Source organism: Protopterus annectens, chromosome 13.part0, assembly GCF_019279795.1.
Source record: "Protopterus annectens isolate FY-2018-M chromosome 13.part0, PAN1.0, whole genome shotgun sequence".
NCBI lineage: Eukaryota > Metazoa > Chordata > Ceratodontiformes > Protopteridae > Protopterus > Protopterus annectens.
Window position 1 is genome coordinate 134,898,801 of NC_056747.1, and position 24,288 is coordinate 134,923,088.

At 39.8% G+C, this 24,288-nt stretch overlaps 1 protein-coding gene across 1 annotated transcript in view; it reads right to left on the reverse strand.

Moving 5' to 3' along the window:
- Positions 1-24,288, reverse strand: part of LOC122817659 (tetraspanin-33-like) — a 477,846-nt gene that overhangs the window by 98,325 nt on the left and 355,233 nt on the right. The window contains exon 6 of the mRNA XM_044090722.1: positions 15,495-15,623. Coding sequence (XP_043946657.1) covers positions 15,495-15,623 — 129 coding nt within the window. The remainder of the gene's footprint in view (positions 1-15,494; positions 15,624-24,288) is intronic.

Sequence of the window (24,288 nt, forward strand, 5' to 3'; positions counted from 1 at the left end):
AATGTTCTTCCATAAGGGCCGCCCATGGACCTCAGGGTAGCTTGGGATTCTGTCCCACCAGTGATGAATGGAAAGATGATTAACAACATCAGATAAAGAAGTTATGTCTTACCATAATGTTCCATCTGTGTTGTTCATCTTCTTTCTTTCATCACTTCCCACCCTCCTTCCCCCTCCAAAAGCTCCTGGGGGATACTTTGTAGCTAAGTGATGCACTAGGATACTTGCATAGAAGTGGCCTCGGCTTTACTTTCCCTTCTTAGCAAACTCAATCTGAGGTAATAGGGAGAAGGACATTTTGAGTAGAGACTTAGCTTGAGAGTTTTTTGGCTGGCTCAAACTTGGTAATAGGCCGACTCGGAACTGAACCCATCAGTGATGAATGAAAGACGATGAACAACACCGATGGAACGTTATGGTAAGACATAACTTCTTTTTTTATGCTCTACTACAGTAGGAACTAGTTTTTAATGACAACCAAATCAAACTACTACTCTTTAGTAAGATTTAAGGTATGAAATGCCTTAATTGTATCATATCCACCCCAATGAACAAATTGCAACTTAAATGGCTTTACTTTCTTCATTTAAACCTGAAGAAATACTGGTAAGCAACTTGAAATAGAAAGATGAAAGTTAAACTGTTGAGAATTACACAATCTTCAAAATGTTGCACACAAGGAAGTAACTTTGTTTAGTCTAGAATGAAAGAGGACAAATTGGTTGCTTTGTACTGCATAGAATCCATTGATTAACAAGTTATTATTAGTAGATAAAGCAGTTTTAATGTGTGCACATGAGAGAGTAAATGAATATGTTACAGAAGTCCTGTTAAAACTTAGAGCTACACTGACACGCCTTCAAGTGTCTGTTAAATTACAGTTGTAGATGGTGTTCATTCATTTTATAATTTAATATTGTAGTAAGAGTCTCTTTAAGTTGTACTTGCCTTCTGTGGGCACTATGGGTCACATGAGTAGTCTTATCCAATTGAATTAAGGAAGATAAAAGGTCCAGTTAGGAAAGGCTTCTTGATTGTATAGGATTTTCAACGAACTGGTAATTTAAACATAAGACAGGAAATGATTAATTGATTGACTGATTGATTGATTGATTGATTGATTGATTGATTGATTGATTGGGCAAGATAAAATAATAAAGATGATGGGAGGATAAGAACAAAATCCTTTATATTTAAAGAATCAGTTATTAAAAAAAATTAGAATAAAAGTGACACAGTGGAAGAAGGCAGCCCTTCTATGAAGGAATAGATTTATGCAAACAGTTGAGAAATTTAGTAAAAAAGCTGATTTAACAGTGCTCTGCCTCAGTATTGAAACAGAAACATTGTTTAAGCACTCCTACAATGTAGTATTCCTAATATGTATTAAGTCTTTTCAGGAGGCTTCTTGTATTGTAATGTCATGTATTACTATTATGGGATCACTTTCAAAGTTTCAAATGGCAGAATTGTTGAATCCAATATGATCGAGACCATATGGTTTACAATTCAGTCTGTTGACAAAAACACAAACCCAAACAACACCTTACAAACAACAAAAACAATGCTTTTGCAGGGGGCAAGCCCTCCACCCCTTATTAATAACATATACCAACTCTGAGATCACAGTACAGTGAATAAAAGGAAAAATTCCCTGATCCCAACTGTGCTGCAATCTCAGAATGGTTCCACAAACTGAATTGTTGACCATATTGTCTCAACCATATGGGTTTCGGCAATTTGGCCATTTGATACTTTGAAAGTAATCCCATAATAGTAATACATGACATTACAATACAAGAAGCCTCCTGAAAAGACTTAATACATATTAGGAATACTACATACACATATAATGCCTTAGTATTTACGAAGAATGTGAAAATGTGATAGTAGAATATATTGTTTTTTAACTTTATGCATATGGAGTTTTTGTTCCTTGGCCTCCACTGAAAAAGGGCCTTGTGCCCAGCTGGACTTTCCCATTAAACAAAACATAACAAACAACTGAAATGGGGAAGAAGAGGAAATATTTGATAAAGCTAAGATTTAGGTAGAATTGTACTTTGAGAGAAGCATGCAGTTTGGAAGAGATGCAGTAAAGAATTTATACTTTGAATCTGTCCTGAAGGTGAAAATAATTTTATTGCTTAGATCATGCCAACAAAAGGTAGAATGTTTACTTTGTGCAGTAGCACTTGAAAATAGAGAGAGACTAGAAAGATGCCTTCAAACAGTACTAGGTGTCTTCAGGAAATATTATGAAAAACTTTAAAATGTTAATCATGTTAGACAGTTTTGGTGTTTACCTGTGGGAGCTTTTGCAGAAGTTAGGACTTCATAAACTCAAAGTCAAGCAGACTAAATACTGAAACCTATAACTAAAGAGGAATTATGATTTGTATTTACAAGTTAGACAATGAAAAAAATCCCCCGACTCAGATAATCATTCAGTAAATCTGCAAAGTTGTGGGTAGGAATGTTAAATAATATATACTGAAGGGGAACTGGATACCCCGTTTCTGGCAATGAATAGTCATGCCAGTGTTTCCCGGAGTGGGTAAGGTCCCAGTTTTGCTGTCCACTTTCAGACCACTATCAGTTTTGAATCAGGATTACAAGGTGTTCATGAGAGTGTTGACTGAAAGGGTAGCAAACATTCTTCCAAGTCTTATGCCAAGTCATACCTCTCAACTGTCCAGATTTTTGCCTCATATTTTTGATCTGTTCCTTATAAAATGTGTGGTTTTCTGGCAAGTCATTGAGGATCAAAGTCATTAAATAATGACAGACATTTGAGCTTTAGAAAATGCATGCTAATGCAAAACCTGTTATTCTGTCAACTTTTTAAGTTTATGAGAGCAGTATTTAAATGTTGTCTGTATTTTCTGACCATTGTCCTCCCCACTATTTTTGATTTTGTCCAAAACTCTTGGGCTAAGAGGTTGAAAGGTATGTGCAGATTGCCCAGAGTGGTTTTGTCTGGAGAAAGCAGGCACTTAATAATATAATTAAAATGATTATGTCTGTCAAAGATGCGCTGGAAGCTAATGAAGCCCTATTGATTATGCACCATATTCAGAGAAAGCTTCTGACAGGGTATTGTGCAAGTATTTTTTTGAACAAGAAACCTGTTTATTAAATTATCATGTATGACATAGACAATCATATAGTTATATAAATGAAAACAAATTGACATGTTTTTAGTTGCAAGCATTATATATCACTTATCATCTATTTATTCATTGGGAGTCAAACCTTACTTAGCTCATTTACATCCTGCCTTCTTTTAACCTCATTCCTCCTCCAAAACATTATTCTGCATGTATTGTTCCCACAATTCCCATATTTTTCCTATGCTATTTGCTTCTGCTGGGTATTGTACAAGTATTAGTCTCAGATGCTAAAAATTATGGGCTTTCCAATCCAATTTCCTGAGCTACTAGAGAGAGAAAGAGAAAGAATTTCTAGGGACCTACAGCCTGAATAATAATGGTATCAAGGTCATCAGAGTGTTTCAGTGTCTCTAAAAGCAACGTGCAACACTGCCCACTTTTACCTTTGCTATTTTCACTGTATTTTGAGCTATTTGCTTGCATGACTACCTCAGAAATATCAGAATATAGGGGAAGTCTTGAATTAATTAAAAATATCTGTTTACTGACAATATTTTAGTCATCTTTAACTAACTGATGCAGATGTTAAAAGATAACTGAAATGGTAAAGATATTTAGTATTATTTCTGTGTATAATGCAAAACAACAAAAATGGCATTAAGATCAATAAACTACATACTTTCCTAAGGATTTGTGAATCTAATATCCATTTTAAGAGGGTCTAATAAGTTGATTTAGTCATCTTGCTGATATACTTTTGCTCAGAATAACTGACATATGCTAAGCTGAACAACTTAGCAACTTATGCACCTGTACAACTGCATGGACTTAGCCATACCCAACAGAACTAAAATCTGCTCCTCAAGGAAACACAAACCTGTCTGGTGGACATCCTCTGTCAACAAGCTTTACAACGAAAGGAAGAAACTGTTGTCCAAGGGTAAAAAGGAACAAATTCCAAATCGGAAAAACTTCCTCCTCTGCCACAACAGGCAAATTAGATCACTAGTGAAAATCTCCAAAGCCAGTTATGAGTTGAAACTAGCCTCCAAAACAAAGGGAAACCACAAGTCCTTCTTCAGTTACGTTAGGAACCTCCATGGCAAAGCCCAAGTTTGTTCCAAACTGGTACCATAGGTTCATAGGTTCATACTAGGCTATCTGCCCTAGGGCATTTATAAGCCTAGCCAGAGTGTGTTTGGCTTTCGCCACCCATTTTAAATGAATTTTGCTATGCCCTTTTTTGAGGTTAGTATACTGTGCCTCTGTCTAACAGTGACACAGAAGTGATACCCGGGGTAAACCTATGATCTCCCATCCACTCATCAAGATTCCTCTTGAAGAGAGTCAGTGAGGGACTCTGCCTAACCTGGACTAGGATTTTATTCCAGAATGAAGGGATCCTCTGGGTTATGAATCTGTCCCTCCAGCATGTCCTATTTATTTCAGTGCTAAGGTTCAAGTCTCTTGAGCACGTAGCTCGATGGGATTTGGATTTTCTGAGGTGCAGCATGTCCATTAATTCCGGGTTGGATATGGCTTTATACGTCAGGCACAGATCGCCTCTGAGCAGGTGGTATGCCACTGAGTAGAGCTGGAGTTTCTTTAACCGGGCAGCATATGGAATCTGTTTGAGCCCTTTGATCCTCTTGGTGAGGTACTTTTGGGGTCTTTCCAGTTGCTGCAGGTGTCTGGTAAGGTACATCCCAAAAGGGGCATTGTACTCAATTATGGGCCTGATGAGGAATGAGTAAAGAGGCACGATGACCTCCCCTGATCTAGATGTGAATCCCTTCATGATTATGTGGGCTATATAAAATGTTTTTCTAACCACTTTGGCCACGTGGTTTTCAAACGAGAGATTGCTATCAACTTGGGTCCCCAGGTCCCTAATTACTTCTTCCGTACTTAATGGATTACCACCTATGTGGTAATTTGTGGGCACTTTGTTTTTGCCAAAGGGGATGACTATACACTTTTTGGCGTTTAGCTTGAGGCCATGGCTCTGGCACCAGTTGTCTGTTTCTATGAGGCCCTTTTGTAGGATGCTTGTGTCGGCTGGAGAGTCGATCATGGCACCTAGTTTGCAGTCATCTGCGAACTTGGTCAGCCACAGTCCTTCCGTGTTGGCCTGTACCTTCAAGAAATATATACCGAACAAGAGAGGTCCCAGGACTGAGCCTTGTGGGACACCACGTGTAACTGGTTTGGAGTCTGACATGGCTCTTGCAATTCTAACCATGTGGGTTCTGTCCTTGAGCCAGTTTGCAACCCATCTAGTGACATAGGGGTTTATATTTAAGCTGGTGAGCTTATCTATAATGCCCGAGTGGGGTATTGTATCAAAGGCTTTTTTGAGGTCCAGGTAGGCTGTGTGGACCACCTTCCCCTCGTCAATGGCCTTGGTGACTGTTTCAAAGAAATCAACCAGGTTTAAGAGGCAGGATCTGCCCTTAACAAAGCCGAACTGGGTAGGATCCAGTGTCTGTAGGTCCCCAATATCTTTATTTATGAGGTCCATGATGATCCTTTCCATAGCTTTGCAGACCTAGCTAGTCAGGCTTATGGGGCGATAGTTTCCAGGATCCGTTGAGGCACCACCTTTGTGGAGAGGGACCACTGTTGCTGTACGCCACTCTTTGGGTACATATCCTGTAGTAAGGCTGAGACTGAACAGTAGTTTTATGTTTGGGTTTAGCTCTTCTTGGAGTTCATGTAGGACGCAGCCCGGGACACCGTCTGGTCCCACTGATGCTGTGTTTTTTGCTTTGGAGAGGGCGGCTCTTACCTGAGCATCTGAGATGTCAGGGGGGAAGCACTCTGCTGGGATAGATATTTGCCCTTTTGGTGGGGAGGGGGGGAAGAAGTTTGCGCTGAACCTGTCAGCTAGGATGTTGGCAATGTCTGTGGGTTCGGTGTATTTTTTGTCATTATGGACTAATTCTGAGCATATCTGGGAATTCCCACCCAGGTTCCTAACATAACTAAAGAAAGCCTTGTGATTATCCTTAGTGTCCTGTGCAATTTTTCTCTCGAAGCTGGCCTTAGACGATTTTATGAGTGCCCGTAGTTTTTTGCTAATACTGATCAGAGATGCCTTCCCTTTTTGGGATTTTGCTCTATCATGTATTAGCTTCCTCCTTCTATTGTATAGTTTGTTTATGGCTGGGGTCCACCAGACAGGACGCCTGCCTTTGGAGGATTGGGTCTTGGTTTTATTTGGGATAGCATGATCCATGCATTCCTGAAGGTGTTCATAGAATGCGTTTATAAAGGATTCTGTGGTCTGGGCCGTATTTTCCACAGGCCCGGAGGCTTTGAAGGATTCCACCTCGGTTTTGAGGAGTGTGAAATTTGCTTTAGAGAAGTTTTTCACTGTGATTTTCTGGGCAGGGGGTGGGGTCAGGATGTGAATATCCAGTGAGATTAGTTTATGGTCTGATCTTACCAGTGAGGGATACACTTCTGGTCTGGAGCATAGAGCCCCCATGTTGGTGATGATCAGGTCCAGTATGTTTTCCCCTCTTGTGGGAGTGGTAACAAGTTGTTCCATAGCATCTGAGTTTATAAATTCTAGGAACCTTTGAGCTAGGGTGTTGGAGCTAGAGTAATGCTCCCAGTCTATGTTTGGGTAGTTGAAGTCGCCCAATATAATGGTGTTTGGAGAGACCTTCATATTTTCCAGTGTTCTCAGGAAGGCCGAGTGGGGTTCCTGGGTTTGGGAGGGTGGTCTGTAGCAGGCTATAAACTGGAAGGCAGTTTTACCCACTGTTAGTTGCACATGGATAGTCTCTGATGCTTCGTGCTGTGCCACCAACCTGGAGTTGTGGGTATCTTTGATGAATATTGAGACTCCCCCTCCTTTTGTGGTTCGGTCCAAGTTTTGGGGCCGAAAAGCATGGTATGAGGTATAACCTGGTAGTGCTGGGGTGCTCTCAGGAGCCCTGAACCAGGTTTCTGTAACTGCACAGATATCAATGTTCTCCATGCTAAGGAGAGTTTTGAGTGCGTGCATCTTGAGGTTTAGACTTCTGGCGTTGAGTAGCATTACTCTTAGTTTCTTATCCCTTGTGATACCTATGGAGGTGGGTTTGTCTTTTGAGCCTTGCCTAAAAAAGGCACTATGGGGGTGGCAAGTGCCTTTGCCAATATCCGAAAGCCCAGGGGTGACAGGTGCAAACCGTCCCTAGCAAAGCATCGTGGCTTGTCGAGCATGTCATCCCAGGCTGACAGGCATTGGATCCCCTTTGAATAACACCAATACTTAAGCCAGTTGTTGAAATTGATCATCTTGTCTTCATATTGTGGCATCATTCTTGGTGAGGGTAAGATGCTACTCAAGGCCTGGGCTACATGCTCAGAGAGCTCCTCTATGTCTCTTTTCATGTAGTCTGCTGACTTAGCCAACCTGCTGGCTGATAGGTTCAACACAAACTTCACCTTCTTATCGCCCCTTAAAGGCCCAGTCAGCATCCCTGATACTTGTCCCACACCACGCATCTCTGTAGATCAAGTGGTAAAGGCCCTATCCAGGACAAAGAACACAGCTTCCATGGGACCTGATAGTATCTCAGGCTGTATTCTGCACCATCTCCAGCAAGAACTAGCTTTGCCATTGAGCACCCTAGTCAACCACAGCCTAACTACAGGTTTCATTCCAGCAGAGTGTAGAACTGCCATTGTCATCCCTTTACACAAAGGTGGTGCCACTGCTGACCCAGGAAACTATCATCCCATCAGCTTGACAAGTCTGATCTGTAAAGTCATGGAGCATATTATTATGGATCTCATAAACAAGGACATAGGCAATCTCCATGCATTCTCAACCCCACCCAGTTCAGCTTCATCAGAGGCAGATCTTGCCTACTGAACCTGGTTGACTTCTTTGAGACTGTCACCAAGGCCCTGGATGACAAAAGGTCAGTACATACAGCTTACCTTGACCTTGCCAAGGCCTTTGACACAATCCCACAGTCGGGCATCATCGAAAGCTAACACAACTGTGTGTTAATCCCAATCTAGTTAGATGGGTGGCCAACTGGCTCCCAGATTGGACCCACAAGGTCAAAATAGGTGCTGCCACCTTTGACAGCAGACATCTCACTAGCGATGTTCCCCAGGGATCTGTCCTGGGACACGCCTACTGTTTGGCATATACTTCTCAGAGGTCCAGGCAAAGACAAAGGGCCTGCGGCTGACCAGGTTTGCAGTTGACTGTAAGTTGGGTGCTATCATTGACTCCCCAAATGATGTTAACATACTGCAAGAGGGTCTCATAGCTACAAATGACTGGTGCCAAAGTCATGGCCTTAAGTTAAACGCAAAAAAAAATGTATTATACCATTCAGCAAAAACATGGACCCTACTGATTACCACATCAACGGCAACCCCCTAAGCACACAACCTGTGGTTAGAGACTTGTGTACTCAGGTTGAAAACAATCTGACATTCGACCATCATGTGACGGTGGTGGTCAGAAAAGCCTTTTACTTGGTTCATCTCATAAGTAAAGGGATTGCATCCAGAAAAAAGGAGGTTATTACCTCTTTGTACTCCTCCCTTATTAGACCAATAATTGAGTATAATGCCCCATTTGGTATGTACCTCTCCAAACACCTGCACCAACTGGAAAGGCCACAGAAGTACCTCACAAAAAGAATCCATGGCTTTCAACACCTATCCTATGCGGACAGGCTTAAATCACTATCGCTGTACTCGGTTTCAGACAGATTGCTTAGAAGTGATCTGTGTCTCGCTTACAAGGCAATGTCAGACCCTGCCGTACAGGAGTTGTTCCATATCCATAAGTCCTACTCCTCACGCATTACCTGCTGAATAGGCCTAAATCTAATATGCAACATCAACAAATCCTGCTGGAGAGACAGGTTTGTCTCTCAATGGCTGCCCCATCTCTGGAATAGAGTTCCCATATATGTCAAATAGAGTACTTCACTGACCCTCTTCAAATGCAACCTTGATGAGTGGATGGGAAACCATAGATTTATCCCAGGGGTTCCACCTTTGTCCCTCATTGACAGGGGCAACAGGTGCTGACTGAGGTTTCTTTTTGTTTTGGGATAAACTCTTGGCTAGGCATTGTAAGGGCTCCAGGGCCATTAGCCTAGTAATCTCCTACGATCCTATGAATGTAAGGTTATTGACATTTTTTAAGAAGTGTAAAATGTTAAGCTTGGATCTTTTTATTTTTTTGGCTCCCCCAAGACCCTTGCCCAGTGGCTTCTCCACCTTTACTCTTTTGTTCTAGTAGAATGGGATCTAAGCATTTCTGGACTAGGTAAGAGTCCTATGGCCTGTTTGTTCATGCCAGGTAATGCCCATCAGTCTTCTTTTCACGAGTTAGAATAAGGCAGTAGGGAATGGGTTAATTTGCTGGTCCTTAGGATGGTCAACCCTCTCCACTCAAGTTCAGTCCACCCCCCAGTAAACTCCACAGACTAGTTTCCTCTCTACTACTTAGTGCGAATGTAGTATGGTAGTGCAAGTTTGGCCAGTTGGATGAATATCTAGTGCTCCCACTAGGTCTAGCCCATGTGATACGCCAAAGATACTTATCCCCCACTCCCATCCCAGAATGGGCAATCTGGCAGCAGTCATTCAGTCCCATCCTCCCATGCCAGGTCCTACAAGTACCCCAGCTAATAGTCAAACTGAGATCACCTGTTGTATTGTCAGGGCTTTATCTTTCGACCCTATGGAGCTGGTGACTAGTTTGGATCTTGACTATAAGGTTTACGTATTACACAGGTGTTATATAAAGGACATGCTTACTTTGGTCTGCATTCAAAAGACTTTATCAAATTTAAAAAGAAACGAGCTTCAGACTTTATATGGGCTAATGAAAAACCAAGAGTAATTGCCCAAACAGTTCTAGGGTATTGGTGTCCCAGACTTTGAGGGGTATTATTATGCCATGGTTTTAAGGATGTATGTGCAACAGAATCCTATACCTTCTTTTGAATGGAGATACTACAAGAACAGATGGAGAACACTGACAATTTGGATATCTTCTGTAGATGTTCGTTGTCTTTGTAATGGACAGTATAGTGGCAAACATTTAAGTCTGTCTTAAAAATAAATTAATAAGAAGATAGATTCCCAAACTGATCCTGATGGGAAAAAAATTGGACAAATGATCAGTAAAGGAAATTATTTTTGGTAATGGAAAAAGAAAGTCAGACCCCCTCTAAAATGTTGGTATCAACCATTGAGTGAAGGTGGGCTACTAAATGGACAAGACAATTAAGATGATATAAGGTTTAAAATATATGAATAATATAGTAAAGTAGGTAAAGGAAGTAGGAAGGCCTTGTTGTAGAGGGGGGTTCAACTTTATTAAACTAGAATTAACAGGGTTAGGGATTAAAGCAATGAAAGTGGCATTGGTGGATGGGAGTTTAACTGAACAGGCACATAAGTTGTTATATGATTTTAAAAAGGCTGAAAGGGAGCAAGTGAAGGCTGGATGGGTGAAAGTGCTAAAAAAGTAATATGAGAATGAAGAATAGGAAATAATGTTTATTGTCTAAATGTGCCACTAATATACATAGATTATGCATATTTGCATGGAAATGCTTTATACCACTATTTTTATACTCCTGCTAGGTTGCAAAGAATGTTTCTTGATGTTAATGGAGATTGTTGGAGGTGTATGCAGGGGCTTAATAAGGACAGGATCCACATTTTTGGGTTTAACTGATGCTAAGACAGTTTAAAGATGGGATTCAGAGAATGTTAGAGGGATTATTTAAGAAATGGATAAGACTCCATTTGGAATTAGTTTTGGTGGGATATAGCAGGGAGTATCAACTGCCTGCATATAAAAGACAATATTTTAATAATGTTTTTTTTTCACCCCACCTTCCCATAGCTGGCCATCAACTGACACCAGCTCCTTTCCTCATTCTCCAAGTCTACTGGACCACCCTAAGCCTCCTCCAGGTTCAACTTGACCCATGCCTGGGGATCTTAAAGAGATTACACACACCCCCTTCCTCCCCTTGGTAGTCCTGCGAGCACCATGTTAATGTTGCATCAGTTTGTACATGTTTGCTTTTATAGGTTCATAGGTTCATAGGTTGGTACTAGGCTATCGGCCCTAGGGCCTGTACAAGCCTAGCCATAACAATTCCCTGGCAATTTCTTCCCACACTATTTACTTCCCTATGCAGGTGTGACCTCTGACCTAATGATACACCCACTTGGCAGTATGGAGGTTGACACTACAATATTGCAGTGAGCTTAGGCTGACTGTCCTTCCCCAGAGTGGGCGAGTCAACTTGTCTCATCACTCCCACTCCTACCCCATACTCAGCCCCACCAGCATCAGTACTGCAAGTCAAACATGGATCATTTGGGTCACAGTAAGGGTTTTATCATTATTTTTAATAATAGTATTTGCTTAGAAATTATTGATGGTAAATAAGAAGTGACAGAAATTACTCATGATACTTGAATCTGGTGACAGAGTTAGTAGAAGGAAGAAAGGGTTCTGAACAAGAACCCAAGACAAAAGTTTACTAATAAACAGGTTACTTTAAATCTGTAAGTAGTAAAATGGGAGGTTCTGGTATAATATGAGGGAGAAAAGGTCTAAATAAAAAGAAATGAAACAGAATACCCCTCCCCATGCTTCTCACTATCTTTTCATAAAACTGCACAGATAGAATAAAAATCTTGAGTCATGAGTCATGAAGTTAAATCTCTGTAGATGTTGTTTCAGTAGAATCATTTTGTTGAAGTAGTTTTACAAAAATGATGAAAAAGTTTATTCTTACAATATATTACTTTATCACAAGATAATGTCTAACCTAGGTTGCTGTTTGATGGGAGTTGTTAAGATGATTAATAAAGTTATTGATGATTACAAATATTTAAAATTTAACAGATTTTGTTCTATCATGTTGTGTAGTCATTTTGTCTCTGCACATGCTCACATTAATAAAAAAATATTCCTAGTGGTCTAGTGATAATTTTCTAAAAATGTGTTCTGTTTTTTTAAGGCAGACAATCCCTGAGATTTAGAAGAATTTATTGCTGTGTTGAAGCCCCATCTTGTGGAAGTTTCCACATCAATGTATGCCTGAAGAGTTGCCCAGCTCAAAGACTGCTCTGCCACCACTGTTTTACCCTTGGTGGTAACCATAGCATGGACAGCGGTCATACTGGAAAAGCGACATGCAAATGCAGCAGTCTGGGTGGAACAATTAATAATTCACCAAGTGCTCTCTCCCAGAAACAGCAATGGCTCCATATTTACTTTACAGAATGATTCAAAGAATCACTCTGATGAGTTATTTTTTGTAGAGAGGAAAAAGTATAAACTGCCTTTCCTGACAGCATACATCCATTCATCCCTTTGAGACTGGTTGCAGTAAATACCATGATTATAGGTGAGTGTAGCAGAGCGTGTATGTGTGTGTGTGTGTGTGTGTGTGTGTGTGTCTGTGTGTGTGTATGTGTGTGTGTGCGCGCGCCCGCTACTACAGGAAAAAATGTGGCAGAATAGATGAATGGGTGTGTGAGTGAGCTGTGCTGTGAAAGTGAACTTGTCAGTAGGTGCTTGTTTGTGGAGGCATGTATATGTTTCTGTGTGTTCATGTCTTCACACTCACGCATTTGTTGTGGGATGTCAAAGCTATTGTGATATGTAGGGTGCATGGTAGGGTGAATAGTAGCACAGTTAGATCTGACAGTGCAGTGTTTGATAAGCATATGATGTAATTAGCCATGAGATATTCCTCTGTTGTGCTAATTGACTAGCCTGAGTTAGCCAATCTGTGCGGGAGGAAAGAATCTCCCCAAATACCCACCATTGTCACTTCTGAGTGTATAGAGTTGCAAACTGGCCAAAAAGGTTTCAGGTGAACTCTATGATCCCTCTTACACAAACTGCAGTAATTCGGGTAGTAGATTCAGTTTCACCTTGTAAATGTTACACAACATGATGGTAAAATACAGACATCCAAAAGACAGTATGTGAGCAGCCATTCTCTGTATTAATTTGGCAGCAACTCAAGAAGCAAGACGGAATCATGTGACATCCAGCAGGCACTCTAGCCCCATGGTACACTTTAAGACATCGTGTCCACACATTACAGTCAGTAGCAAATCTGGATATTTTCTTATAAGAAGCAGTAAGCTTTTCTGATTTTTGTACAATACCATATTTGTCAACAGAACAGAAGTCTATGTAAAAAAAAAAAGAAAGAAAAAAGCATAGTCTGTGTAGCAGCATTCTTTGTTTCACGTGCAAAGTACATTATTGTAGTATATGGAATGTGATTATTATTTTCCAAAATAGCCAAAAGATAGTCTAGTTATTTATATTTGTGCCACAAGAAATGTGCATAACAGTGTCTATTATGCCCTTTTTACCAGTATTTATGACTGGGTGTGCTGCAGACACAAAACCATTGCCACAAAAAGGCAATGGAAACATTTGACAACTTTGAAAGCTTTAAGATATTTCATGCTGTCACACAAAAAATAAAGCTGTTTGTTGATCAGAAGTGGATTTCACTTTTGTCCACTGATTTTGTGGCTGTGCTAAGTGTGTTATAGCTTTCAAAGCTGTTAATCACTTTACTTTCATATACCTTTTTTCTCTCTGTGAACTGTAGTACATACGAACAGCTAAATCTCCATTTATTACACAGAGCTATGATTTGGTCTCCCACCTTAACTGTTTGTTAATGTGTTCTTGAAATGGATTCAAAAAATGACCCTCTTGAGTTTTGATGTCAATGTGAATTTCTTGAATCTATTTCCTGAACACATTAATAAACTAGTTATGATCAGTAACCTGATAATAGACTTCTATGCAATATATGGGATGTGCTCATTAAGTTGTAAAACTGGGAAGAATGCAATGACATGAGAAAGATGCCTAACAAGTTTTGTTATGCAAGTGTTAAAGTAGTTATGCTCTATTTTTGTGCTAGATCATACACACTATCTGCCATTGGACATCATTAAGAAATGATATAAACTTTAAAAGCTGCAAAACACTACAAAATGTCAGAGTGATGTTTTTAGCTGCTCCTAAAACTGTTTGTCCACTACAGGTACAGTTAAGTTCTGGCCTCTGTCTATTTGACAGTGCTACATACAGTAAACTCTCAGTTAACCTGCACCCATAATGATTGGTAGATGCCGGATAACTGTACTTTCTGGTTGCTTTATAGTTATTATTAAAGGTAGCCCTGACTAATACCATACCCTATACAATTTGTTTGGTTTGGCTTGTTGTCAGGTTGGGGAGAGAGGGAATTTATTCCTATCTTCGTTTTTAAAACTCTAAAAACGTAAGGTATGTTTCTGCGGTGGAGGATTGGTCAGAAAGTGCAACACATGAAAATTGTACTGTATTTCTTCAATTTTTTTTTTTTTTTTTTTTTGCCGGTTGCTTGAGAGTGCTGGTTGCTTGAGTTCCAGTTAACTGAGAGTTTACTATATTTATGGTTTTCAAAGATGTGAAATATCATGCTCCTAAACGTTTTGTTCTTTTTAACTAATAGTACGTTGGAGCTGCTAAAAGGACCGGACTCCAAAAGTTTTGCTCTGTGTAAGTGACTTAGTTTGGTGTAAGGCCTATCTGTAAAGCAGTCGCTTACACAGATTGCAAGTCTTTTGGAATCAAGGCAGGGTTACATATGATTAAGCCACTTACACAGAGAACAAGTCTTTTGGAATCAGGCCCAACAGGTACTGCAAAAAATTCTGATAAGGTTTCTCTGATCATAATTAACTCATAATGTATTCTCAATAGGGATGTCAGGGCTTACCTGTTGAGTTTTGCTTTGCTTTGCTCTACTCCTGAGGTGGGTTTCTTGACACCCATGTCTCAAACATAACAACATGGTAAAGATCAGAAACCCAATAATAGTCCTCTGTAATCTGTATAAAATGCCAAGGAACTGATTGATCTTGTTTGCCATCGTTTTACTGTTTGCATCAGTTTATTGAATAAAGTGTAGGTTTTAAAATATTGAAGCCAGATCAGCATTCAGTCTATTTCTACTAGATAAGTTAAACTTGTTCTGAACAAGACATGCCTTTTCATGGCTTACGTAGTCAGTACTGCCTGCTTTGCATCCGCTTGGTATAGATAAGGGTAAATTCTCGTAAATTACAAGAATCTAGTTCTGGCACTTTTATTAGTTCCTTTGTTGTTGTAATATTTTGATTTGTTAATAGTCCAGTAATATTGTAGGTCACTGAGGTCACCGCAGTTTCACTTAGTAAACAAAAGCATCATATCATGTTATGAAACGCATCCTTAAATATTAAATACAAAAAAAAAAATAAAGTTAAGATAGCTGATGAACAAAATCAAAAAGTACATAAAATCTTGATTCTTACCACCTTTTTATCTTGGATGCAACATGAAAAAGGTACAGCACAACGTTCCAGGCTTGGGTTATCATCCTTGCAACTGAAGTAAACGTTCTCAGACCAGTCTCTGAAGGATCCTACTCCACAGCATTCAAACTGAAACACAAGAAAGATGCATGGCTGTAAGTACATTGAAGTTTTTATTGACTGTAAGGGAGTTTGGTAAGTGGTTGTTTAGCAAAGTCTGTAGACAGTTAACTAAAGTGCTTTGGTGTTCTAAACTCAGATCCTGCCACTCCTTTTAGGTTATATTTGGGTTACATTTTGAACATGTACCTAAAGAAATGTACAGTGCATGGTGTGTGGAACAGGAAGAATATCAATTGAAAAAGATGCCACTTCTTCAAGGGAAAGGTAAAATTATCGTAAAAAAGAATCTAACAGTTGGTGCCATGGTTAGATTTCTGTATGTGATGTTTGTGAACTGGGTTTTATGGCAGATCCATGCCATCTGAGATCTCTCCAGAGGTTAAAAACCGAGTATCCCAGAAATATTTATTTATTATTAGAGAGACAACATGTGCTTGGCTGCCCCCTACTGAGCACAGGAAACCTAGATAAGGCCAGCTGTTACCTGGCACAAAAGAGTCAATATCAGAAGATCGAAGTTTCAAAACTTCGAATCTGATATGGTCGGCACCATATGATCAAAGTCATGAAACTTCAAATCTTTTAACGGAGATCTCCATACAGCATAGAAAGGGAAGATTTCCCTTTTCTGCACTGTAGTGCAATCTCGGAGTTGGTATATTTAAGTAGCGTGGGTGGGGGGCAGCCCCTCTGCTTAGAGCGTTTAAATGGTTTATTTGTGTAGTTTGTTGTGTTTTTATTACATTTTCGAAGTTTCAAGACTTTGATCATATGGTGTCAACCATATCAGATTCAAAGTTTTGAAACTTTGATTATGTACTATAAACCCGCACAAAAGGTGTAAGAGGAGAAGGCAGCCATTCATTCTACATCTAAGTATACTCGGTGCAAGGCCCCTGCACCAGAGTAAAGGAAAATGACTGACCACTAGGAAGGCATTTTCCCACTGCTGGCTGTGTTCATGGTTGCTGGTGCCTTGAATTACTGACCAGGAAAGGTATTAAGTTCAGGGAAGATAAAACTAATTGCACTAAGAGTTGGGGACTCATCTAGCATGGAACAAAAAACAGTAGTCAAAATGATTTTGAAAAATGTGCATGTTTGAAGTAACTTGCACTACAAGTAATGCTAATAAGCCTGACTTATTTTTGTTATTATGAAATGGCGGCAAGTAACTCAGGTGACTACCAACAAGAACGGCACCATACTGCCAGCTATATCTATATGCTGTTACTTCTGTGTCTAGTTAAATATTTATTTATTTATTTATATTTGTTGACCAGGAAATTCAGACTGGACGCAGGTCCTTTTTCACCAGAGGCCCGAGGAGAAAAGCTCCACAATAAAGATGAATTTAGGTATATGATTGCAAGAAGTAGATGTAGTTCTCTGTATAAAAGTAACGTTAATACAATCATAGTTCCTGATGAAGAACATAGTACATACAGTACTCACATAACATCTGTGCCTTGTAAGATGGCATCTATTCTAAGAATCAAATAGCAGTTATTCACATTGTTACAGTAAAAAAATTACAGCAATATTATAAATAATAAGCTTACAAGCATCAGTGTTGGCTGTAATCAAAGGTAGTTAGTGGGGTGGAAGAGAGGTTGAGGGTGGATGGAGTGGGAGATGCTAGTGAGGAGTGTTACAAGGGCATAACCAGGATTTTTTTAGGTGAGCTTTAAGTACAGCTTTGAAGTGAATACATGATGGTACAGAGGTTATTGTGGGGGGAGGGTGTTTCATAACTTGGCTATTGAGCTGGAGAAGAGTGCTTCTCCAGCAGAGTTCTTGACTCTAGTTACCTGTAATTGATTTTTGTTGCTGGATCATAGTGGTCTGGTGGTGAAATAGAGCTGGAGTACATTTTGGAGAGATGGGACTTTTAGAGGATGGTTTACTAGTTTCTGGGCAAGTGAGAGTTGGTACCATTGAAGGACATGAGGGAGTTCTAGCCAGCCAAGTTCAGCAAGTGAGAGACAGTGGTGACTACGGTAGGAGGCCCCGGTGGAGAACTTGGCAATTTTGTTGTAGCAGGTCTCGAGTTTATTTAGATCGCTTTGCCTTAGGTTGGCATATATTGGAGAGGCGCAAAGAAGGGTGGAGATAAGGTGGGAATTTGCAACTGAAATCATGGTTGCTTTGGTGAGGAATTGCTTATTTCTGTATAAGGCTCCTAGTTTTTTGTGGACTTTTTTATGGTCATGGAAATGTGAATGTCAAATTTGAGATTATTGTCCATCTCAACTCCTAGCAATTTGGTATTGTCTTTTGAGTGAATAATGGTGTTGTAGTTGGCTGCAATATTAAAGTGAGAGTAGGTTTCTGTATGTTTGGTGGGTTGGAAGATGAGGAGTTTAGTTTTGTTTGGATTGAGTATTAACTGGGCATCACATAACCAAATTTCAACAGAGGAAAAGGCATCCTGTGTGACCTTTTGCAGTTCAGGTAGGGACTGGGCTGAGCAGATGATGGTGGAGTCATCTGCATACTGTATGAGAGAGCCATTTTTGGTGTCAGTGACTGGATTATTCGTGAAAATGGAGAAGAGTAAGGGTCCAAGGATGGATCCTTGGGGAACAACAATAGAGACAGGTAGTTGAAGAGATATGTAATTCTGCCATACAATGGATTGCTGGCGGACAGTCAGGTAGCTCTGAAACCAGTTGGTGACTGATTGAGAAAAGGATAGGTTATTGAGAACAGAGATGAGTTGTTTGGGACCATGTCAAATGCCTTAGATAGGTCTAGGAAAGTTGTGGAGGAGAGATAGCATTGTTTTTATGCTGAAGGATAGTGGTAGTAAAAGAGAGTAAGGCAGTATGGTTTGGCCAGAAACCATGTTGACTGTTAGAAAGGAGGTTGTTAGTAAGGAGTTAGTCTAGGACTTAAGAGTGATTGCATCTCTCAAGTATTTTGGAGAGTGGAGAGAGCATTGCTATGGGCCAGTAGTTGGTGAGGTCTGTGGAGGGGCCGCCTTTGTGGAGGGGAATGATGTATGATATTTTCCATAATGAAGGGACATAGCATTTTGACAGAGATTGGTTAATCACGATTGAGACTGGGTAGGCTAGGGCGTCGGCCCTAGTATAGTCAAATAAAACTGTTAGATAGTTTGAATGCAGTCCTTTCCTGGACATCTGCTAATAATGTTTTGCTTTGAAGCAATAGAGTTTGGGACCAGGGTATTAAAATAACCCCTAAACCTTTTAAGTGAAGAGCAGAACTGAAGTGTGAAATGCCTTTGACCAATATAATTTTTATAGTTTTGGTACGGCTGTCTGCTTTACTGATATCTCATTCTGCATACCTTTGTTGTGTGCACAATAGTGTTGCATCTTCTTAGATGTCAGCATCAGTATATGGAGTTTCAGGTCCATCAGCCATCATAATGTAGTACTAGTGTAGTCTGTGTCAGATCTCACTTTTCATGGCTGGGTCTGGGTTGCATTGGAAAAGCCTATTGTCTGCTGAAGTTGTCCCTGGGAACAATATGGGGGAAAAGTAGCAAAACCATTTCAGTGGTCTTAAATCCTGTCAAGTAACACGGTCCCTCAGAAGCTGTATGATGGGAGCAATGTGATAAATATGTAAATATACATAGGTAGTGCCAGAGAAGGAAGTTCTTAAATTTGTTGAAAAGTCAAAAAGTCACTAGGGTGCCCAGAAGTTCAGTCTCAAGCTGATAAGGTGGGTTTAAAATGGTAGACTGAAAAGTATATAAATGAATCAAATGAGATACTTTCATAATTAGTCTAGAAACACAGCAAAATACTTTTAAGGGGTTTCTGGGATTTTTTTTCTTTTGTTTTTTTGGTTTGGGGTTTCCTAATATCTGCCTGCTGATCATTTAATTAATTGCCATTACTCTGCTCATTCTTTCCCTAATTAGGTAAGAGATGATCATGCTGTGGCCATCACATATGTCTAAACCACAACCCCTGATTGCAGCATCAGCTCTCTATGGGAGTGCAGCAATGGATGTAGCACAAAGATGTCACTTCTGTGAGTGGTACAGCCTATCAAGGCAATGTCCTCCTTTTGAGCAAATGGCTAGATCTGCACTCTCCACTAAGGATACATTGCTGATAAATGAGCCCTGTGACATGACACTCAACAAACCATCTCCCTGGGCGAAATGAGCTCACACCTTTTAAACTTTTATTGCAAGAATCAAGGACAAAGCCAAAAATAATGGGGGGAGCAAAGGCCCTAAAGTACAGATAGATTTTATAAATTGCATTTGAATTTCTAAACTTAAAGAATAACGTGTTTTGCATTAGCTTGCATTTTCTGAATGATGAAGTCTTAAACTCAAATGTCTGTCATTATTTATGAATCAAATCCTCAATGCTTTCCCAGAACAGCACAAATTTATGAGGAACAGACCAAAAATATGAAGCAAATATCCGTGCACTCTGAGAAATTCAAAACAGGTAAACTATATTGATGAACAGGCATTGCCTCTTCATTCCTATCTCTTTCCAGCTACTAATCAAATCTGTTTTAGCTGACTTCAAGTGACATCTCTTATCCCCCTGTGATTTCTGGAACTCATTGCTAATAAGGGTTCAGTACTTAATTAGCAAATACAAGAAACTACATTTTCAATAAAGTATTTTAATGATTGCAACTCACTTTGCTTGATGCTTATATCTACATTAGGTTTGAAAATAATATTTTGCATATAGTGGCAAAGTAAGTGAATACAAACAAAAGTGAAGAGTGGGGCAGGTGTAACACAGCTGCTGTGATGGTACTGCATTGCACTGTACAAAGCCTGACAGTGACTGACAAGGCCCTACCCCTGTCATGCACACAGAGGAAATGTGCACATAGTGTATTCATCTATTTCATATGGAGCGTATAACCCAAGCATTTCCAGAGAGGAAGAACATGCAACGTGGTGTGTTCTGATCTTACCCACCACCACCAACAATGATGAGCACACTCATGTGCAAACTCACAAACACCTTAACCAGTCCTAGTGCCTTTCCTTTGGCAGATTTCTTTTTAATATTTTCTAAGGCAATAAAACCCCATAATAATAAAATTAAATGCTGTGACTCATGTCAAGTATTTAGATTTCAAAGACCTTGTGTTTGGAATCCACAAACATTCTACCTCACTGATTGTTTTTGGTAGTAAGCCGTCTGTGGTGGGGGGAGTAACTGCATTCCATTTAAGTACCTGATTGGCCCTCTCCTCATCTCAGCTGTTGTCCAACTACTTTTGCCTTTGTGGCTCCAAATTCAAAAGCACTTCTCTACTCTATGACCTAAATGGACTCCTCTCCATCCAGCTGCTTCACTCTGCAGCAAGGTACATTGCATTTTTGAATTTCTTAACAGAAATGGTCTATTTTACTCTGGTTCAGCCTTGTACTAGAAACAATTACAAATAAGCTTCTGCTGTGTTACAAACTGGCTAAGTGTTGTTGCCTTTCTGCTCTTAATGTCTAGCAAATATATCAGCAAGTTTCTATGTCTTTTTGCTCTAGGATTCAATGGTTGCACCTCATTTTTTCTACTGTGTTAAGCTTTGGCCAAGTGTTAACAGCATTCTAGCAACTTGTGTTACTGTCTTTCAAATTATCAGAATTTGCCTTATCTCCTGTCTTGCTGCAGTTTTACAGATTGTTTTCCTAGTACTTACTCCACCGTAGGCCAACCACCTCCATTCAACCCTTGCTACACTCAGTCTTCACTCTGCTCCTCTGTCCTACCACCAATTCCCATCCATCCCCACTACATTTACACTTATACCTCACTTACTCCATCTCCTCCACTTAGCCTACTATTCTGTACCTAATTGCACTATTCAATCACAAACCGTTCTCTTTATACCATCTTCACCAACTTCTGTTCTAAATTCCTTCTCAAATCACACTCTGCTCCCTCCCCATCAAAGCCTACCTATTCTCCACACTATTATTACTGCTCATTACCTCTAGGATTACCATATTTGGTTATATGAAAAAATGAACAAAAAAATATGTGCTGGTATTATACCAGCACATATTTTTCGTCCTCTTTTAGGGTTGCCAGATTTTTGACTGGCCGGGTCAGAACAAAAAGTCTTTCACACTAGGTGAAGACCAAAAAAAAAAAAACAGTCTTTAGTCTTTAATGCGGAACATCATATTATAGACAAGTAGCTCCGTGTTTGGTGATTTTTGATTGGCCCGTATGCCGGAATACGAGCCAATCAGAAACTTGCACAGCGGACCCTCTTCTGTTCAATGTGGAACATCAAGCAGTTCCGCATTGAACAGAGTTCCGTTTTTCGATTTTTTTGATTGGCTGGTATACGGGCCAATCAAAAAAAAAAAAAAAAACAAAGCGGAGGCTGTTTTGTTGGGACTTTAACCGGCAGTGCGGGACTCGGGCTCAGACTGCTGATCCCAGAACAATCCCGCTGAAATAGGGACGTCTGGTTTTTGAAAATTCTACAAAATCGCAGAATTTTCAAAAACCGCCTAGATGCCTGGACAGGAGCCCAAAAAGAGGACGTTTCCAGGGAAACCCGTACGTATGGTAACCCTAATTACCTCACCTCACAATACTGCAAGATTTTTACAACACTAACCATGCTGTCTATCTCCCACATCACCTTATTCATCCTTCTCTTCTTATTCTACCATCTCCACCAGTAGTAATGATGAATAAGCACACCTTAACTATTTTTTCATCCTCACCTATCAACTATCTTCCTGCTAGCTATTCAAAAATCTCTTCAAGCTTATTTCCATTAAATCCATTCCACTGTTGTAACCCCAAAATACTAAAAATGTCCCAGTGTCAAGGTTATGCTTCTACCAATCTCTTTTAAAAATGCCATAATAAACGAACTATCTTTCTTCACCATACATCAGTATTGTGATATCCACTGTAACCCAGGTCCCAATCAAACCCCAAACAAAGAATACATCCTAAAGTTTAAAAATAGTCACTCTACACAGTAGAAGCATATGCAACAAAATCACAGAATTTTATGCCTGGATAACCCAAACAACCCAGCCATCCTAGCTACAACAGATACCTGGATAAAGCCTGAAATAAAAGATGCTGAAATACTACCCAGTCATTATAATATTATTAGGCTAGATAGAACACACAAAAGTCAGGTAGAATAGATATAATCTTTCCAAATATGCTCACAGTAACTCCCTATACAGACACAGTCCCAAATTTTGGAAAAGCAGAAATCCTAATCTCATTTTTTAAACTTAATAGATCCAAGAGCATATGCATTAGTGTGCTGTGTATCCCCTCAGGGCAGAATATTCCAGTACTTGAAAACATAATATCCTGGATAGCAGATACAGTCACAAGTGAAATTGTCCTCTTGGATGATGTAAACATTGACTGGCAGTCTTCATTTGCAAATTCAGAAATCAGCAGCATGAACCTCTTTGCATTCACTCAACTTGCTAATACACCAACAAGATATGACAAAAATAACTCCCAGTAATTTATCCTGGACTGGATTTTGGTTACCAACCCATCTAATTTTACCTCCTCAGGTACCCTCCCTGATACACTAAATGACCATCTGCCAGCTTATACCCACAGAAGTATTACACAGCTAAGTAAGGAACATAAGCTGAAAACTACCTGTAATCTCTCCATATTCTCCAAGGAGTTTCATTGAAGCTCTGAAAGCAGTTAATCGGTCCATCCTAAAAAGCCTCCCCTTAAATGATGCAGTTGAATACTTTAATGCAGCATTTCTAAATATTCTTAACACCTTAACCCCACAGCGTACAAAAATAATTAAAAACAGCTATACCACATGGCTCACCAACCAATGCAAACTCCTTATGAAAGACAGAGACAAAGCATTGATTAACTGGCAAAGAATAAAAATGACATAAATTGGCAACTAGTCAAACAGCTATGAAACCAAGTCAAGAAACAAGTTAATAGAGATAAATTGTCTTATTATACTCAGCTACAAGATAGCCATAAAAGTAACTCTAAGCAAATTCTGGTCCTCCATATCCTCTCTCATCAGCCCAGGTACAAAAAAAGGATCCCAGCCCATACCCAGACATTCTCCCCTCTTCAAACGGCTACCCATTTCAATCCATACTTCATAGAATGCATAGCCAGTGTAACTTCAAACTCACCTAACACACCCCTTCCACACAGCCAACTTCCCCTACCTTAGACCTTAGTACATCTCCTTCACAAAACTCACCTATCTGCAACCTCTCCAGTACACATACAGACAACTTCACCCACTTTACCTTTCAACCAGTTTCTATAACTCTGGTAAAAAAGGTTTTATGTAAACTAAACCCTTGTTCCTCCGTAGCCAACAACCTTCCCATGGAATATTTAAATCTAGCTGCAGATGCAGTAGCATACCCAGTCAGCATTCTTATTAATAGATCAAAGATCAATCACAGAATCCTCTGTATGTAACTTGTGGAAAATGGTGCATATTATCCCCTTACATTAAGGAAGTCATTCCACTGACATTAAAAATTTCCATTCCATAGCCACCCTGTCTCCCCTCTCTAAAATCCTTGAAAGATGTATACATAAACAGTTTCTCCACCATCTCTTACAATATAAGCTAATCACCAATACGGAACATGGATTTGGCCAGACTACAGCACCTCCACTGCATTACTATCATTTATAGACACTATCAATAA